Source organism: Cyprinus carpio, chromosome B20, assembly GCF_018340385.1.
Source record: "Cyprinus carpio isolate SPL01 chromosome B20, ASM1834038v1, whole genome shotgun sequence".
Taxonomy (NCBI): Eukaryota; Metazoa; Chordata; class Actinopteri; order Cypriniformes; family Cyprinidae; genus Cyprinus; species Cyprinus carpio.
The window spans coordinates 1,770,439-1,790,658 of record NC_056616.1 but is presented as its reverse complement, the minus strand read 5'-3'; the positions used below and the strand labels follow the sequence as shown (position 1 = coordinate 1,790,658).

General features: G+C 36.5%; 1 protein-coding gene across 1 annotated transcript; it reads left to right on the top strand.

The window, feature by feature from the left end:
* The first annotated feature begins 1,854 nt into the window (after positions 1-1,854).
* Positions 1,855-19,577, top strand: LOC109045021 (gamma-aminobutyric acid receptor subunit rho-1-like). The gene is made up of 10 exons (XM_042747187.1): positions 1,855-2,337; positions 3,985-4,035; positions 4,429-4,535; positions 5,474-5,541; positions 5,824-6,047; positions 13,598-13,680; positions 13,811-13,951; positions 15,695-15,847; positions 15,955-16,151; positions 18,297-19,577. The coding sequence occupies exons 1-10, from the start codon at positions 2,231-2,233 to the stop codon at positions 18,594-18,596; spliced, it is 1,431 nt and encodes a 476-aa protein (XP_042603121.1). The 5' UTR covers positions 1,855-2,230; the 3' UTR covers positions 18,597-19,577.
* The last annotated feature ends 643 nt before the right edge of the window (positions 19,578-20,220 follow it).

Below are 20,220 nucleotides of genomic sequence, written 5' to 3'. Positions count from 1 at the left end.
GCCTTTACCCTGGGTTCTTTGTGTAAAGGATATGTTGAGTCTCAACTGAATGTATTATGAAGCACCACACAGACTGGTTTCAACCACTTCCTTTCCTCCCATGCTTGTCTTTCCTACTCTGTGGTCTCTCATGTCACTCCAGGATTACTCTCTTCTCACATAATACAGTTTTTCCCAGTTGTTAAAACATACAGTACTGTATTTCCTGAAACTTATAACACATTCATCAAAACTATAAGCTCAGCTATACAAACCTTTTTAAAATTGCTTTCACAAGCACACACTGAGAACAGCTAGGGATGCATCGATACTCAGGATCGGTATCGGCTCCGATACTGGCATTTACTGCCGGATTGGGTATCGGTCAGACGAGACCGATCTAAATCCGATAGTCTGTGTGTACTATTCTGTGTTACTGCTAAGCCCCACAAAAGGCACAAAAACATGATAAAGCACCTAAAAGTTTTCGTGCACTATATTTCAACTGTTCTGAAGCTGTTCAATGTGAGGTACAGATTAATATTTAAGTCATTAAATTCAAGTTCACATTAACGCTTCTCTCCGCTGCAGCTGTCTGCGTGTTGCGTTCGGTTACGACAGTCAAAATGATCAAACTCTCGTCAAGAGGTTTAAAACTGTTAAAAAGAAAAGGCTCAATAAACTAATGCACATATTTAATAAACTACGTCAGAGGTTATCAATTCCAGTCCTCGCCCCTGCTCTGCACATTTTGTATGTTTCTCTTATCGCTTCAGATGTTTGTTCTATTCGAACGTAAGTGCCCTGCGAAGTGGACATCACAGGATATTCCATCATGATTCCAGTTCGAAGCAAACGTATATGTTCCATTCAAAGTACATTGAAGTGTGCGAAACGTGAATTTAAATTGTATTTATTTACAGAGGTATAGGATGTCACACTTGTCCTAGTCTCAGCCTCAGATGTCACGGCCACGGACCGTTGGCTGAATGTCTGATGCATATGGGACACAAAAGTGGAAACACTTCAAGAGTGTCGAAGTCTTCATCAGATTGGTTGAATTATACAGGATTTCCGTTTATACTCTCAGTAGGAAAGAACATTATCTGGCATAATTCTGTATCATTCAGTATTCCATGTAGGACATGACTGTCGAAGACACTGTTTGTTAAATTGGGGTGTGCCTTTTTATGATTGTTGATCAAGGATTTGAATGTTTCAAACAAACTGCCCTTTCTAATAGCAAAGCTTTAGCATTAACAATGTCACAGTCACTAGGGCTGATGTCATACAGTGACAGTGCACTCTTAATGGAATTAGACTGATCAATGGAGAAATCTATCAGCTGATCCATTAGAACAAATATGTTTAAACAATATACACATGCAATTCATGTGAAGGCTGAAGAAAAAACAAGTTTATTTAAGCATGCAGCATCATTGGAAAACCCCTCTTAAATGATGTTCCCCCTCGGGGGCCCCCTCTGATGTCGGGCCCTTGGAATCATCATAAGCACCACCACACCCCCAACCCCTTTACGGCTCCCCTTCTAATGAAGGAGGAGCAGAAACATAGTAGTCACTTATTGTTTTCCCCCTACACACACATTTTAATTTACACATTAATTTAATTTAATTTCCCCCCTACACACACATTTTATTTAATCTCATCCATCAAATAAAATAAATATTTATATAAACATTTATTTTAAGATATTTTATTGTTTAATTTATTTTTGTTTTGTAAAGATATTCATATAGGCAGAAGTTTGTTCATTTCAAGCTTTTTAATTTTAATCTTCAGAAACAAATTTAATAAACTCTCTTTAGTCTTTTGACTTGTCTTTTCTTTTTCAATCTGAATATTTTTTTTTTCAAAATGTTTCATTTTAACGCCTTTAAAAAAATAGTTCAGAAACAACATTTGGAAGAAATTAGAACAATGCTGAGTGACTATACCACTCGATTATATAAGTGTAATTCAGATAGCACGTAATACCCACCGAACATTACATAATGTACAGCCAGCAAATTTCTGTTTCACCCTCTAACCTGCGAAAGCTCCTCATGGATGCGAGACAGCAAGGCTGCAGTAGACAGCAGATCTGACCTTCACATTAATGCAGATTAAACGCATCTGAGTGCGGTACATGGCACGTCCTCACAGACTGGACCGTGAGAATGGATCGTCTTTAAGAGTCCTCCAGTGCTGTTTTAATAAGTTTTAACAGGATTTGTGTGGCTGTAGGTTGATGTGGACATCATGCACACTGATGTCTGCTTCTGCTTTGCATGTGTTTTTCTCCACTGGAGCGCTGCAGCTGCGCGGACAGGTGCTTCAGACATGCAGCCAAACCAGGTGAGTGCATCACCTCACTCATGTATTCAACCATTCTTCATGACAAATGTGAAAAAAAAAAAAAGATTTAGTTGTTTTATTTAAGGGTTAGTTCAACCAAACTGAAAATTAGCCTGTGTTTTACTTACCCTCGAGGCATCCTAGGTGTATATGACTTTCTTCTTTCAGACGAATCCAGATGGAGTTATAATAAAAATTGTTCTGGCTATTCCAAGCATTATTATTATAGTGGGTGGGTGTTTCTCTTTAACAGTCCAAAACACGTTAACTAAAGTGCGCGCATCCATAATAAAACGTGCCTCACATGCTCCAGGGGGTGAATAAAGACCTCCTGTAGCGATTCCATGCATTTTTGTATGAAAAATATCCATATTTCAAACATACAGTAATAAACACTTTTCTCTCACCTCTGCTGGTTGTTGTATGTTGAAGCATTCTCTAAGATATGCTAGTCTGACGAGTTTGTTTACAGGAGCAAAGGAAGCAAAGTTTCCATGCTTTAGCAAAGGAAAACCAGTCTCCTCTTGGTTTATTTCGAAATCCTCCTACATATTTCCTTACAAATCCTCGGTTTGTACTTCTAATTTGTAACCGGCATTTTGTTTTGTTCTCTCTCCACATTCGTCACTAATCATGCAATGTCGACATCCTCCGCAACTGCTTCCACTTATGACAGATGGCGGAAGAGATAGAAAAGTGTTTATTGCATTTAAATATGGAGGTTCGCTACAGGAGGCCTTTATTCACCCCCAAAGCCCGTGTGAGGCACGTTTTATTATGGAAAGTCGTACTTTATTTAACGTGTTTTGTACTGTTGAACAGAAACACCCGCTAGCTGCAATGATAGGAGTGCCAGGACAGTTTTTAATATAACTCTGACTGGATTCATCTGAAAGAAGAAAGTTGAATACACCTAGGATGGCTTGAGGGTGAGTAAATTACAGGCTAATTTTCAATTTTGGGTGAACTAACCCTTTAACAAATCTCTCTCTCTCTCTCTCTCTCTCTCTCTTTCTCTCTCTCTCTCTTTCCTTTTATTATTTTGGCATAGTTGCGATTTTTTTTAAGTAAATATCGGAAATGGAACAATCTATAACACAATATATTGCAATAATAAAAAAAGTGCAAAATTTTGCCTACTTTAAATAAATGTGTCTGAACAACCTCTTTTTAGCTGAATTAATGGAGACAATTCTATAAAAAGATAAATAAAACTTAAAAAAATAGAACAATGAAACATGACATAATGAACAATTTCTAGCACTTTAATTATTGTGTCACTGATGATGAGAAATCCTTCGTACAGATGGTCAGATGGCTTGCTTCTGCTAAAACACAAGATTCTGTTTGCATCATTCTCAAAATATGATCATCAGTACTAGCATTCTTAAAGCAAAAGAGGGAAACAACAAACACAGAGACATTTTATTTATTATTTTATATTTATGCAGAATATAATTTTTCCCTTCATGGATCTTCCCTTAAGAGTATTAATATAAAAACAATATACTTGCTTGCTATTTATCCATTTATGTATTTATTTATTCAGCATAATCATTAAAATGCCTAATTGTTTTGCTGACTTGTTGTTGTTGTTGTTATGTTATGTTCTGATATCTAATAATGTCAAATCCTTCATCCTAACAGATCCAAACGAGAAACCACCAGAACAGAGAGAGAAGCACGTAAACCTGGCAGGTATCACAAATATACAGTTCATTTAATTTGCTCACCTTTTAAAAAATATAATATCTATATAACCATGTTGCTAAGATTTGTGAGAGGTCTCAGTTTCAAGCTCCCAGTACTGTTGCCACTTCTAGATGGTTGAGTGAACATCAACGTAATATTTGAAAAAGTGATTTTTCAACAGCTACTGTATGATGTCATGCAAAAATGAGATGGTGGTTTTTAAATGCAATTATTTTTTCCAAAAAAAAAAAAAAAATTTTTTTTTTTTAAATATTTGATTTGGTTTTGTCAATTTTCTGTTTTTCAAATATATGAATTGACCAATCAACCAATTCTGTTTGCATTGGAACTGTTTTGACATTTACTGTGATTTTTTTGTGACCTCTTTGTGTTTAACAGCACTTTACTAATGAGAAGTCCAGATGTCACAAAAGCTCCCGTTACGAAATCAGAACAGCTCCTCAAGTTAGATGACCATGACTTCACCATGAGGCCTGGCTTTGGAGGTAAGATGAGAAGAATGCGTTGAGTCCCAAAAACATAAGATAGAAAGCACTTTTGAAGAGTTTCCAGGCTCCCTATAGAGCTAGAAATGATGAGCTATGAAAGGTTTATGAAAATATTGTCCTAAGGTGAAGAAAGGACATTTCATGTTTTCATGCATTTCTTTTGCTTTTCTCAAGTATCATGCAAGTTTTTACACAGCTGAGTGCTAAACTCAGATTTAGGCCATGTCCACATGTACACAGATATTTTTCCTTCTTCCGTTTAAAAAAAAAAAAATGTCCGTCCATATGGAAATGCAAACGCATGCTATGAAGCACTGTCAAGAGCATGCCAAACCAACAGGTGGTGATATAATCTCAACCGTAAAGCCATGTTGGCCAATCAGAAGCCTGAAAAAGTTTCCAGTAGGTGGAGATAACAATGTAGGCTCCAACCTCACAAGCCAAAAAATCTGGTTTCGCTGTCTACACCATAACATTGCAACCAGAGTTTTTGAAAATCTTCACCCTGGAAGGTGTTTTCTAAAATGTTCTGTTTCAGTGACCTGGTGCTGCGTTTGCGTGTGGACGAACTGCCAAACCGCGTGGAAAAAGCAAAAATACTACAGCAAAAATAAAAGTTACTCATTCTTTCTTTGTGTAAATCTTTGGGTGGTGTTATGCAAATGTTCCCACACAGTGACGTAGATATGTGGGGGGGTGTTTGAATGAAGCCTTTTAGGAAGCCGTTTAACTTTTATAAAGAATATCTCTTTTGGGTTTGAGACTTTATTCTTTGCAACTTCACGGATCTTATCTATGCATGAACAGCTTGTAACACTCCAAAGAAAAAGGAAAACTTGAAATTGCACCATATGATCCTTTTATGTTTAAATCTATTAAACTTTTACAACTAGTGCATTGGAAGACTGTTTAAAGCTCATTTTTCTTCGTTTCAGGGCCTGCGATACCCGTGGGTGTTGATGTTCAGCTTGAGAGTCTGGACACCATCTCTGAAGTAGATATGGTAGGAGACTGACACGTGTGTTTTTAACTATGGCTTACAGATTTCAGAGTGCATCATGAATGCTTCAGTGCTATCATGATCTTTTCCACTCTGAGTTTGTGCCACAGGATTTGGATTAGGGCAAAAGCTCAAATTCAGCAACCAGTAACCTTTCTAAGCACCCTAGATGTGTAGACAAATAGCCTGTTTTTTTCTTATAAAGAGAGCTCTTGGGATAGAAATGAGGCTACTGTATAAACTGTTTATGTTAAGACGAATGGCTGATTGGATCGTATGCTTCAGGACTTCACCATGACCCTGTACCTGAGACATTACTGGAAGGACGAGAGACTGTCCTTTCCCAGCAACACCAACCAGAGCATGACCTTTGATGGCCGGCTGGTGAAGAAAATCTGGGTACCTGACATATTTTTTGTCCATTCCAAACGATCCTCCATCCATGACACCACCACGGAGAACGTCATGCTGCGAGTGCATCCTGATGGCAAAGTGCTCTACAGCTTGAGGTAAGTGTCACAGATTACGGACACCCACATACAGCCTGAGGATCGTACCACAAAGCTCTGACATTTTATTCAGGTTTTGCTTTTTCTTTTTAACAATTGACCTCTCCAAACAGTGAAAACACTTAATTTAAGCTCGAGAAACAGATTGACAGCCATCAGAAAAGTTATGTTACATCCAGCTTTGCTGTAGATGACATTGAGACTCAAAAACTCAATAAACAAAAATATCTAGTTTTTCCATTTTCCTTTAATATAAACCAACAATGACTTTTTGACATTTAGTATTTCCATGTTTGCTATTACGTTTTTGGTTGACCAAGATCTGTCATCTCTAGGAGGCGCTGATCTTGGTTTCTGCTATAGATGAGTGAATGTGTGGATTAATATGTGGGAATCTGTGGAATTAATGCAAGCCACATGTAGATTCAGACACACAGCTGGTTCATTGGTGAGTTTTAATCTCAAAACCCTCCCACGGCCAGTGTGCTGGACAAAATGACTTTATTCTTCTATGTACATCTCGACTTACAATCTATAAGTCAATCTGTTATGTCAAGGCCAGCTCCTCCCTACAGCCTCTCAGCCATTTTATCTAGTATCTATCATTTTATCCAAGACCAGATGGCTGATCTGTAGGGTTTTGCTATAAACTGTGCATTCAGAAAGGATTCTAACCCCCTCAGTTTTTCACAGTTTGTTATGATGCAGACTTAATCTAAAATGCTTTTAATAATTGATTTTTTTTTTACATCAGTCTACACCTATAATGACAAATCAAAAACCATAACTACAAATTCATAAAAAAAAACAAAAAAAAAAACAAGAGTGCACTGTAACAAAATGTGGAAAAATTAAGAGAGCTAAGTGCTCTCTGAATGCACTGTACAGTAATTTCTGTCTTCAAATTAATTTTTTATCAGGTTGGGCAGGGTAGGGTTTTGATATTATTTTTCCATAAAAAAGTGGGTTCTCCTACTTCCTGCATCTGGTTGTACACTAAGAGCTCAGCGTTTAGCTAATCACATCTCCTGGAAAGCAGCTCAAATCAGTCTTGAATTTATTGGTCCAAGATCAAGCGGGTCTGTTTTCCTCACCTCATAGAAACTTTGTTAAACTTAATTTTTGCCACAGTGCTGTCAAACCTTGAATCAAGGTACGCTGCTGCATTTGCCTACAAATCAAGACTGGCTAATCGGGGGCACCAGGAGAATTCCGGGCGGGACGGTGTTTTTTTTTTTTGCCACTGCGTTGAAATATGAATGCTGCCTACAGACTGCCTACACTCACAGCAACCCCACTCTTTAATGTATTATTTTCTCACAGCCCCACTCGCAGAGTGCAGCCTACAGGTTAATGATGATGTAATTATCTTTTGACTGCACCGAAAAAAAAAATTGTTGGAGATATGCAAGCAAATAATAACAGATAAACATTTAATAATAGAAAGCGCAAAGGTGGCACTAAAAAGGCAAGAATAAAAAAATTAAAAATTAAATAAAAAAAGAAAGCTCTAGATTACAAGGCTGTAGAGAACAGGGCACTATTGCAGACTTATGTACTGAAGTTTTATTTATAATTATATATATTTCAATATAGTAAGTTGTGAACTAAAGTCTAATGCATGAAACTCCAGGGCTGATGATGTTCATCATGATTGTAGCACTGGCTGCGTATATCAAATAAATGGAAAGGCTAAGAACAGGGTGGCATGTTTCACAGTCTTAAGTGCATTAGTATAACACCTCAGAGGTTGAAGAACTGCTTTCAGAGTTTCTAAAACCATCAGAGCTTTTGGCATCCGATGCCATTTCTTTTCGCTTTTCCTGCTGCAAAAACCGTTCAACCATATCATAAGATGAATCCCAATGAGTGGGTTCATCATATTAGAGCTTGTGGTTTGGGAGGGAAAAGTCTTTCTGTTTCTTGGCCAGCTGACGTGAAAGCATTGGTTATCTGGTGAATGCAGATATGGGTTTCCAAAGCCTTGACAGCAATGCAGACACCCTGTTTACTCCTAATGCTTCGTTCACAGCAAAGTAGAGATTGTGCTTTTTTTTTACTTTCCATTTTTCTCAAAATTTTTCTTCAAAGGCTTCTTAGCTGTGTGATGTGTGTGTGTGTGTGTGTGTGTGTGTGTGTGTGTGTGTGTGTGTGTGTGTGTGTGTGTGTTATCTCCACAACAGCCAAGACACCATGATTGCAGTTTCCATGATTTATTTACGTGCGACAGAGTTCTCTTCATGTCCTCAGATGAGTTGTGCAACAGTTTCTCTCAGAGATGCTATCATGAGGTGTTTCATTATAGATGTGAAGAATTTCTGTGTACATTAAATAAATTTGTCTTGGATGCAGATGGTTTAAGATGGTTAAACTGTTATAACATTTTCCAGGATATGTGTTTTCTGACTGTGTAGACAGGAACTTGGTCCATAGAAATGTCAAGAACATCCTGGCTCAGTTTTCTTGTTTCAGGTTTTGTCATACACAGTAAAAAATGTCAAGCTGTTTCAACTAATTATTACTTAGCAGAGGTGGAAAGAGTACGAAAATATTCTACTCAAGTTAAAGTACTTAATGAAATTTTACTTAAGTACAAGTAAAAAGTACCAGTACCAGTAAAAAGTAGCTAGTTTAAAATTTACTCAGAGTTATACATTTCCTAGTTGCATTTTAACAGTAGGAGGGAGGCAAAAATCGGACAGGCCAAGGGAGTCAAACTCAGTTCCTGGAGGGGCAAATCCCTGCAGTGTTTAGATATAACCCTAATTAAATACATCTGATCCAGCTAATCTAATCATTTAGGCTTATTTGAAAACTACATGTACGTTGGAGGATGTTTGGAACTAAACTCTGCAGTCCTCCAGGAACTGAGTTTGACACCCCTGGGATAGGCCTATAAATCTCAAACCAGTTGTTTTTAGTTAAAGGAATCAGTTATTTAGAATAATAAGACATTTGGGCTGTTACCAGGCAAATTAAATCATTATCAACAAAATGCATTTTTTGTTGGAAACACAAAAGCTTCACCAGAAGTTGCATTTAGATGTATTTACACACTGTTTAATGCATGACATGAATGCATTTAACCTGCAGTTACAAGTGCAGAAATAATGTTTTGATATATAAGACATAAAATGTTGAATAATCATTTGAAATTATATATATATATATATATATATATATATATATATATATATATATATATATATATATATATATATATAAAGATACTTTGAATGTGAAATTAAAATCACCAGTAGGTGTCAGCAAGATCAGAGCAGACTGCGCTTGTCAGAAGGAGGGACTTTGTAGAAAATGATTCTACAAAGAGAGAGGCGGGGCATAGAGGACCTACAATAATGTACAGTATTTGAAAAATAATGTGTTTTTTGAACATTAAAGCATGTCAATATATTCTCTTGCACCAAATACACAAAATAATGATCTTTAAAAAAGCATCATATGATCCCTTTAATAAAAGATCTAACAGCTGAACATGCATATCAGAGCAAAAACCAAGCCCTGAGGTCAAAAAACTGCATGTAGAGCTCAGAAAAAGGATTGCGTCAAGCCACACATCTGGGGAAGAGTTCAGAAAAAAATTCTGCTTCATTGAAGGGTCACAGAAATATGTAGTCCAGGGTTCCTCAAATCTTACCCTTGAGGTCCAATGCACTGCAGAGTTTAGTTCCAACCCTGATCAACCTCACCTACCTTTGATTTTCCAATGATTCCGAAGACACTGATTAGCTTGCTCAGGTGTGTTTAATTAGGGTTAGAGCTAAACTCTGCAGGAAAGTGGATCTCGAGGTCCAGATTTGACGATCCCTGATGTAATCTCTGTTACCCTCAATGGGTGAAGTTTGAAACAACCAGGAGTCTCATTTATAAAACTCTCTGTAGATTTCATCCTAAAAGTGTATGTAGGCACAACAGCTAGATATGCCAGAACCTGCACAAAAATCCCTTTATAAATCCCAGTCAGGGGAAGATGTGCATATGTGCATCTCCACCTCGGCTCCTCCCCGAAATCACCATATATGGAGCTTACAACGCCTTATTTTACTATGCATGACCTCATCTGCATATCATTTCCATGGGACACCATATTTATCACCGAGACGTTAAGGAAATATGAGATGGGGACTATAATGCCATTTGTGCCATACAAATTAATTTTTTTATTGCTAAAAGTTATCCAGTATCCTTGTTATGTTTTATAATTAATATATGAAAATATCCATAAAAACAAAATGGTTTAAAGTTGTTCTCAGATATATTTTAGAATAGAGTTGATCTCATTCTTTTAGATTGTAATGATATTTTAATTGTTTTAAACAATTCAAATAAATTAAATGTATGCAGTTTTGCTGATGAACATCTTTTAGCTATTTTTAGTGGAAACAGATAGGCCCATATTTATTGCAGTGTAAATACAATTTTGAGTGATACAGCTCTTCACTAACAAAGTATTTTAAAAAGGAAAAGTGCAAATCTTACCGTTTTCTCCTGGTTATATCCTTCAAACATAGTGGTATTTTTCATTATATTGTTGAGATGCCTCCACACGACATCAACACCTCCATGCAGCTGCGGTTGTGCAATAAGATACTATCATTGGTCCTATACCGGACAATGGACTGTTCGACCACTGAATCCAGCAGTGTCCACCATAATATTGAATTAAGTGCGCATCATTGATCATTGTTTCGTTAAAATATTTCTCATAACGTGATCTGTAGTTTAGTTTAAAGATTAATTATTGTGCACCTATAGCACTCCTCGCTGTCATTAAAACATAGCATAGGCTACCACAGGAAAATTATTTAGCCTATTGTTAATAAAATTATGCAAATATGTTTTTTTGTAAAATTATGTCATTTCAGTGTTTATCTCCATTAATGCGAGTGGAGTATTTAATGTAAATCTGTATATCGACATGAAAACAGTTTAAAATCACTGTTTACTTAATTACTTTTCTCACTCCAGGAAAAAGAGTTCGTACGCATGGCCTAGAATGTCTGTACGGTGCATTCATATTTACGCCATTGCGTTTGCATGTTTCTATGCCCATTTTGTGTGTACGCAACGTTTTTAAATGAGACCCCAGGACTCTTCCTAGAGCTGGCTTCCTGGACAAACTGAGCAACTGATGGAGAAGGGCCTTGATGAACCTGATGGTCACTCTAGTTGAGCTCCATGATCATATATGCAGATGGGAGAAAGCTACAGAAGGACAAACTGCAACACTCCACCAATCTGGGCTTTATGGTGGTGTGGCCAAACTCAATCCTCTCTTCAGTGAAGATACTTGAAAACACACTTGGAATTTGCAAAACAGCACCTAAAGGACCCTCAGACTGTGAGACATGCTGATCTGCTTTATCAACACAGAAATGTTTTCTGAAAACACCTGCAATTGCTGCAAAAGAAGCAACTCAACAAAATTCAAGGGTCAAGAGCTAAGAACTAAAACAAACACTGATATCCATGATGGTGATCTCAAACGAAACATTTTCGATAAGACATCAACATCTAAACCTCTGTTAATTCTCAATAAGAACTTCTGAAGAAGTCTGACAGAAATAAAGTCAATCTGGTTAGTAATAACTGAAGCTGGTAATGCTGTTGTTGTAGAGTTGTTTAATCAGATCTTGAGAGATTTCATGTCTTTTATCTTCAGTTCATCTAAGGCTGTGGCTGAAGAAAGTTGTAGTTTGTGTTCTTATTTCTCTTTACATTTATTTTGAAAGATGAAGCTCGTGATTATGGAAAGGGGTGTTACATTTCCGACAAGTGCTTGTGATGTTCGGCCAATCACAATGCACTGGGTTAGTTGGCCAATCAGAACAGACTGCGCTTGTTCACAGCAGGTGTTTGAATGATCGAAAGAATGTTTCAGGAACATCATACTAACCTTTAAATAACATTCTACTAACATTAAGGAAACCGGACATTTTTATGTTCTTGGAATGTTACAAATCAATGTTCCTAGAATGTTGAATTTTAAATCAAAATTAAGTTGAAAGAAGTTTGAGGAACATTATACTTTTTAAAACCGTTCCTCTAACGTCAAGAAAACTGGACATTTTTTATGTTCCCAGAACCAACACTGAATATTTGGAGAATGTTCTTATAACAAAATTCTGTTAGCTTGGCAGAACCTCAGACTGGGCAGATGGTTCACCTTCCAACAGGACAATGAACCTAAAAACAACAAGAATGGTTTATAGACAACTCTGTTAATGTCCATGAGTGGCCCAGCCACAGCCTGGGCTTGAACCCAATCAAACATTTCTGGAGAAACCTGAAAATGTGCATCTGCCCCCATCCAACCTGACAGAGCTTGAGAAGTGAAGAGGTGAGGAGAAGAATGGCAGATAATTGCCAAATGTTGATGATAAAAGCTTGTCACATCAAACAAAAAAGACTTGAGGCTGTAAAGGTGCTTCAGCTAAATATTTAGTTAAGGCAGTTGTTCTCAAACCTTAGTTAAGGACCCCTAGCCCTGCACATTCTGTATGTCTCCCTTCTCTAACACACATGACTCAGCTCATCAGCTTGTTAGTAGAGACTGCAAGACATGAATTGGGTGTGTCTGATAAGGGAGACATACAAAATGTTCAGGGCTAGGGGTCCTCCAGCACAGGTTTGAGAACTTCTGAGTTAAGGGTATGGACACTTATGCAATGTACTTATTTCAGTTTTTTATTTTTAATGAATTTACGAAGTTGTGACAATTCTGTTTTTGCTTTGTCATTATGGTGTATGGAGTGTAGATTGATGTTGGAAAAAAGTAATTTAAAGCAGTTTAACACAAGGCAACAACGTAACAAGATGTGAAGAAATGAAGGGGTATGAATACTTTCGCAAGGCACTGTACATACCACCTACACTAAATCCCAGCCTAAACTAATAATGTTAACAAAAGGAAACATGAATAAAAACACATTTGCTAAAGCACTCATACCATTTTAGCCCACTTCTAAAAGCTCTTTTATATTTAAATCATGTTTCATGGGACTTGTAGTCGAGCACTTCACAATGTAAATGCAGTGCTATACAAGTTGAGCTACCAAGAAAGTTTATAGTATATGACAGTATAATTTGTGTGAAAGGAATTAAAGTTGTGCATTGAATTGTATGTACAGGTACCTTTTTTTGAGAAAACGTAAAAACGTAGCTAGAGGTATATTATTCTAATGAGCCGATGTTGCTTGTTTGGTGTAAGAGTTAATGACTGATTTAAAGGTTATCTGAAATAATAGCATATTGAAAATGATAGCAAAAATGCAGGGTCCCAGATCAGTTCAAAGCCAGTTGAAAATTTGTTAACAAGATTCATCCCACTTAAAACAAATAAGATTATTTTGCATGAAATGATAAAATAACATTTGATTATTTGTATTTTATTTACTTATTAATTCCTCATGGGGTTACAGCCCCCTTCGTACAATCATTTTCAGTTGAAATTGCTAAAGTAAAGGAGACATGTATCTATATTGTGGATTTGTGACACAATTTTTAATTATGCCAATCACATTCAACAGGGTTACAGTCACAGCGATGTGCAATATGGATCTCAGTCACTTTCCGCTGGACACCCAGACATGCTCACTGGAGAATGAGAGCTGTGAGTCTAAACAACGCAACTGATGTAAACATTTTCATGTGATGTAACTTTGAGTAAAGCAGGATATTCTGTGTTTATTTCGTGTTTAGTGTTTGTGAGTTCATATGTATTTGTGTTATTTTGCTTAGAGATGCCTATACTGACGATGACCTCATGCTGTACTGGAAGAGAGGAAACAAATCTCTGCAGACAGATGAGAAGATCTCTCTGTCTCAGTTCCTCATTCAGGAGTTTCACACCACCACCAAACTAGCCTTCTACAGCAGCACAGGTATGTGACCATCATTATCATCCTTTCGTAACATTATACACTATACCATTCAAAAGCTTGGAGTCAATATTTTTGAGCAAATAGGCATTTGCCTAGCTACAGTTCAGTCTCTTGTGCAGTAGCAGCAGCTTGCATAGGCATTTAGTCATCGCAGCAGCATACACAGCATTTCTATGTTGCGAATTTTAATTTTGAACAAGCCATGCATTTAGCATGATGATGTGTTCATACAATGCAAACGTTATTGTTCTTAATATGCAAGTAAAATATTTTAAATAATCAAAATAAATTTGCAGCTGTTTTTGAGGCAGAATAAATCCTGGGCATATGACACCACAACTACATGGTAAATAAACTGCTATAGATGTATATATATAATATATATATATATATATATTTATATATATATATATATATATATATATATATATATATATATATATATATATATATATATATATATATATATATATATACAGTACAGGTCAAAACTTTGGAAACATTACTATTTTTTAATGTTTTTGAAAGAAGTCTCTTCTGCTCATCAAGCCTGCATTTATTTGATCAAAAATACAGAAAAAACCGTTAATATTGTGAAATATTATTACAACTTAAAATAATAGTTTTCTATTTGAATATACTTAAAAAAAAAAAAAAATTTATTCCTGTGATGCAAAGCTGAATTTTCAGCATCATTACTCCAGCCTTCAGTGTCACATGTGACATCCAGTCTATCACATGATCATTTAGAAATCATTCTAATATTCTGATTTATTATGAGTGTTGGAAACAGTTCTGCTGTCTAATATATTTGATGAATAAAAGTTTAAAAAGAACTGCATTTATTCAAAATAAAAATAAAAAAACTAATAATATATATTCTAATAATATATTTTCTTTACTATCACCTTTTATCAATTTAACACATCCTTGCTGAATAAAAGTATTGATTTTATTTAAAAAAAGAAAGAAAAAAAATTACTGACCACAAATTACTGACCAGTAGTGTATATTGTTATTACAAAATATTTATATTTTAAAAACATAGCTTCTTTTTTTTTTTTTTTTTTTTTTTTTTTTTTTACTTTTTATTCATCAAAGTATCCTAAAAAAGTATCCACATGTTCTGAAAAAATATTAAGCAGCAGAACTGTTTCCAACTTTGATAATGAATCATCATATTAGAATGATTTCTAAAGGATCTTGTGATAATGATCCTAAAAATTCAGCTTTGCATCACAGAAATAAATGATCATTTAAAGTATAATAAATTTAAAAACAATTATTTTAAATTGTAATAATATATTACAATGTATATTACATTACAATATTAAATTTTTTTTTCTGTATTTTTGATCAAATAAATGCAGGCTTGATGAGCAGAAGAAACTTCTTTCAAAAACATTAAAAATAGTAATGTTTCCAAACTTTTGACCTGTACTGTATATATAAAAAAGGGAAATGAATGTGCAGTTTTTGAGTTTGTGTTTATTCAGTCTCTAGCAGGGATATTCAGTTCTCTTCCCGCAGGGCCACAACCTGGAGAGTTTAGTTCCAATTCTAATTAAACACATCAGGAGCAGCTAATTAAGACCTTGAGGATTACTTGATTATCACAGGCAGATGTGTTTGACTAAGGTTCCCTCCAGGAGCAGAATTCAGTAACCCTGCTGTACACCCTGATCACTGGTGCTTTGTAATGACTAAAACTGGCTAGGTTTTTCTCTTCAATCTTCTCTGCAGGTTGGTACAATCGTCTTTACATCAACTTCACTCTGCGTCGTCATATCTTCTTCTTCCTGCTTCAGACGTACTTTCCTGCCACTCTGATGGTCATGCTGTCATGGGTGTCCTTCTGGATCGACCGGCGAGCTGTTCCTGCACGGGTTCCTCTGGGTGAGATGTTTCAAATGAATCGTGTAATTACATCTTGCTGCAGACCACAGCAGCATGTCATTTCATCAAACATCTACAATTATCTGATCAACCTGATCTCTTTGCAGGCATCACAACGGTGCTCACTATGTCCACCATCATCACTGGATTTCAAATATCGCTTGAGCCCAGAGTCTCCTACATCAAAGCTGTGGACATTTACCTGTGGGTCAGCTTCGTCTTTGTCTTCCTGTCTGATGAGTACGCCGCTGTCAATTACCTGTCCACTCTGCAGGAGCGCAAAGAGAGGATGCAAAGCAACAGGGTAAGCTATAACAGTTTAGTTATCATTTATTAAGATTTCTTCTTCTGTGGTTATTACAGCATTTTAGCAAAGCCATAAACGTTGTAGGCTAAGGGACCACTGCAGAGAAACCCATCTCACTGACTACAAAAGCTTAGCTGGGAGCATTGATTGATTAGACAGTGAACTAGACCCAAATAAGTCATGAAAGTAATATAATAGTGAAAACAGTAAATGCAAGTATTTAGTTCTTAAGTACAGTACAAATTGTGAAAGTAATGCTTTAAAAACAATACCAAAAAAAAAAAGTGAAAGTTTATTTTTTTTAAAAATGTGATGTTTTTGCACTGTTAAATGAAAATGACAGGTTTTGATGTTATCTTATGAATGTGATTTAAAGTTGTCATGAACTACCTCTGTTTTTTATTTTATTATTTTGTATCATTCTCTGAGGTCCACTCATAATGTCAACAAGATTTTGACAGCAAAAAACATAATGTAGAAGTAATAGGCTATTTTCTGTCCTGTTTTTAACGCCCTCATCAGAGCGCTCTTTTTGAATAGGCGTGGAGGATTGTAGACTCGGAAGTAAACGCCCACTGCTGTGATTATAGGCTAATAGTTGTGTGTTTGATAGCGTACATTCCTCACAGATGCAAAGCAAAGACAAAGCAATAGTGACCACGTAATAAAAACATAACTGTCAGAACCAGTATAGTCACACAGCATCGTCTTTTAGTTTCAGTCTTTCTGAAAATCCCGTGCCTAGTTTGTATATGAATCCGCAGTAAAATTAAATGAATAAAGGACCGTGTTCTTACTGACACTGACACTTCATTATAAATAAAGTTCATTCACTCTTTCCTAACCTTGGGATCAAAAGAAAGGCAACACAAACACAACATGGCACAACATGTTTTTCCACAACATGGCACTGAACAGCATCTTGTTGTCTTCAGAGCATCTTTATCGTAAATAGACCTGCGCCTTTCCACTCTCCTTAACACTACATGCGCGAATCGGTGGGCGGGGCTAAACAGGCAGTGATGTTGAATCGGTGGGCGGGGCTAAACAGACAGCGATGTGGAATCGGTGGGCGGGGCTAAACAGGCGGTGGGCGGGGATAGGTGGGATGGGCTAAACAGATGTGGAATCGGGGGGAGGGGCTAAACAGGCAGCAATGTGGAATCGGTGGGCGGGGCTAAACAGATGTGGAATCGGTAGGAGGGGCTAAACAGGCAGCGATGTGGAATCGGTGGGCGGGGCTAAACAGGCAGCAATGTGGAATCGGTGGGATGGGCTAAACAGATGTGGAATCGGTGGGAGGGGCTAAACAGATGTGGAATCGGTGGGCGGGGCTAAACAGATGTGGAATCGGTAGGAGGGGCTAAACAGGCAGCGATGTGGAATCGGTGGGCGGGGTTAAACAGGCAGCGATGTGGAATCGGTGGGAGGGGCTAAACAGATGTGGAATCGGTGGACTGGGCTAAACAGATGTGGAATCGGTGGGCGGGGTTAAACAGGCAGCGATGTGGAATTGGTGGGCGGGGTTAAACAGGCAGCGATGTAGAAGCAGGCGTTGATCTTCTGCAGAGGCGGTGTTTATCCATCATGGAGTTGAACATTACAAAAGCTGTTATTTTGGCAGACTGGCTACAATATTGTCACACTACGCTGCCGGAAGGAACACGGAGTCGAGAATAATTGAGAGAGTCTTTATCAATCCAACACAGGGGTAAATCCAACATGGAACACAGGAGGAAGACACCATACTGACTTGTAGACCCGATAAAAACACAGACTGAACAGACTAGGACCTTTATACATAAGATAACTGGGAAAACACAGGTGAGAGGAATGACTAAATTAACGGGGACATGGAACACATGGGGAAGAAACTAGACACACCTGGAATCAAATTAACAAACCACGGGAGACAGAAACTGGGTCACAGAGGCAAAAACACACATAATGAGTCCAGGGGATGTGACAAATATAAGCTGTTTTTAGACTAACAAGAAAGTTTTGAGTTCTGAAACTGATGTTTTTATAGTACAATGGCCTCTTATCTGTCAAAAGATCAAGGGAACTTAAGTTTCTCAGTTCATGACCCCTTTTAATTCAGATCATGTGATGTTACAAGTAATGTGTGACTGTGATATGCAGCAGTTGCCGTGTACGTGTGGAATGACCCATCCTGGTCAGATGATGATGAGCAACAGCTACAGCGACATGGACATGATGACCACAGGGAACTACGGCATGTCGGAGCTGAACGAAGACAAACAGGAGCAGTTCCTGGTTCATCTGGTCCTGGATAATGAACAAGGAGCTCAAAGACCTGCTGTAGGCTCAAGCAGCAGCGTATTTATAGACACTCATGCCATAGACAAATACTCAAGGGTCATCTTCCCTGGAGCCTACACACTCTTCAACATCATATACTGGTCCATCTACTCACAATGACTGCTGCTCCTTTACATTATATGACATTTGTGTAAGTCTTGGAAATACAGATTACTTATGAAAATCTGTTTCTTTTTTATTACGCTTGCTTCTCAGCAATAAATGAAAATATATGACTGTATGTGGGCAGTTGACATGATGCACTGGGTTTCTCTCCTCAAAGAAAAGGTTTATTTTTTCTTTTTTTTGGTATATATTTTAATCTGTAGGCTGAATAGCAAAGAACATAGATTTTGTCAATAAATATCAAATTGCTTATTCAGATTTGTTTAGCAGCTTCAAGTAAAATCTATAAATTATACTGATGTGATTGTCCACCGTATGGACTTTGAAATACATAAACGTATGAGCAACATAGATCAAAATATTATTTAAATACAACAGTATTGTTATTATTAGAGTACTATTAGATCCTGAAAATTTTAAGATAAAAGAAAAGAAAACAAAACAGTGGAGTGACTAAAAAAAAATCTATTTTGAACCTTGAAAACATAGCAAATCAGGGAAGATGGAAAAATATATATATTTCCATTTGCCCTCATACAATGGATTAAATCTGTAATATTTGTGTGGAACAAATTTGAAGTTTATTTATTCATTCATATAGTTTCATACACTAACATTAGATCTTCAGCATGTTTAAGTAAAAAATTACAGTATGTTTTACCTATTTGTGTTGATACAGCATATTGGCATTATGTGTCATGATCTGATCATGTGTCAAAATAGCTGAATAATCTCAATAGTAATAAACTAGTAATAAATAACTTTTTTATTACTGTTCATACTGAGTGAATATTTTTTTATGGACTACATGGAATGTTGGTATTTTTCATTTTTAAGACCCCAGAACAACTGAAATGAACTAATAAAGGCAAAAATATGATTTAAAAAGTGAAAAGTCTGTCTGTTTTAAAATATGTCACGTTTAATTCAATGTGTTTATTTGTAATTATTTTTGAAATTTGCTAATTTCTGAGTGCTAACCCTTTGCCCAGTCATGTTCAGTGCAGATTAGATTGCGAAAAGAAATGTGTTTATTTGTAATTATTTTTGAAATTTGCTAATTTCTGAGGGGGGGGGGAAGAAACAAAAGAAAAAAGAAAAAAAAAAGGGGGAACAAGAAAAAACAGATTAGATTGCGAAAAGAAAAGAAAAGAAAAGAAAAGAAAAGAAAAGAAAAGAAAAGAAAAGAAAAGAAAAGAAAAGAAAACCTTGAGATGTTTGTTGCATGTGGCTGACAGCGAAGTGTTTCTTTGGCATTTCATCAAGTTTCACATTACAGAGTAAATAAAAATTTCCAAAGTAAACATGTCTTTAGAGACGACATTTAGAATTCATTTTTTAGAAATAATTTACTTATACTAAAGAAGGCAAAACGTGAATTTTTACTAATATAAAGGACTTTTCAGATTTTTTCCACGAAGACATTTAAAATTCTCCTGAGTAGTGTAAAATACAGTGTTTTTGGAAAATAAAGTTATGCCTGACCACGTTGCTCACATGAAACAGTGTATTCTCTTGTTTTACAGCTTAATCTTTTATATGACAAATGTACAACACAAGTCAAGCCAACTCCCCTTTATTAATAAAGCTTTATGCAACACAGATGTTCAAAGCAGCC

Coding starts and splice junctions, on each gene's coding strand:
- LOC109045021 (XM_042747187.1), top strand. CDS start 2,231: ATGTGGACATCATGCACACTGATGTCTGCTTCTGCTTTGCATGTGTTT. Junction 2,338..3,984: donor CAGACATGCAGCCAAACCAG/GTGAGTGCATCA, acceptor TCATCCTAACAG/ATCCAAACGAGAAACCACCA. Junction 13,681..13,810: donor CTCACTGGAGAATGAGAGCT/GTGAGTCTAAAC, acceptor TTTTGCTTAGAG/ATGCCTATACTGACGATGAC.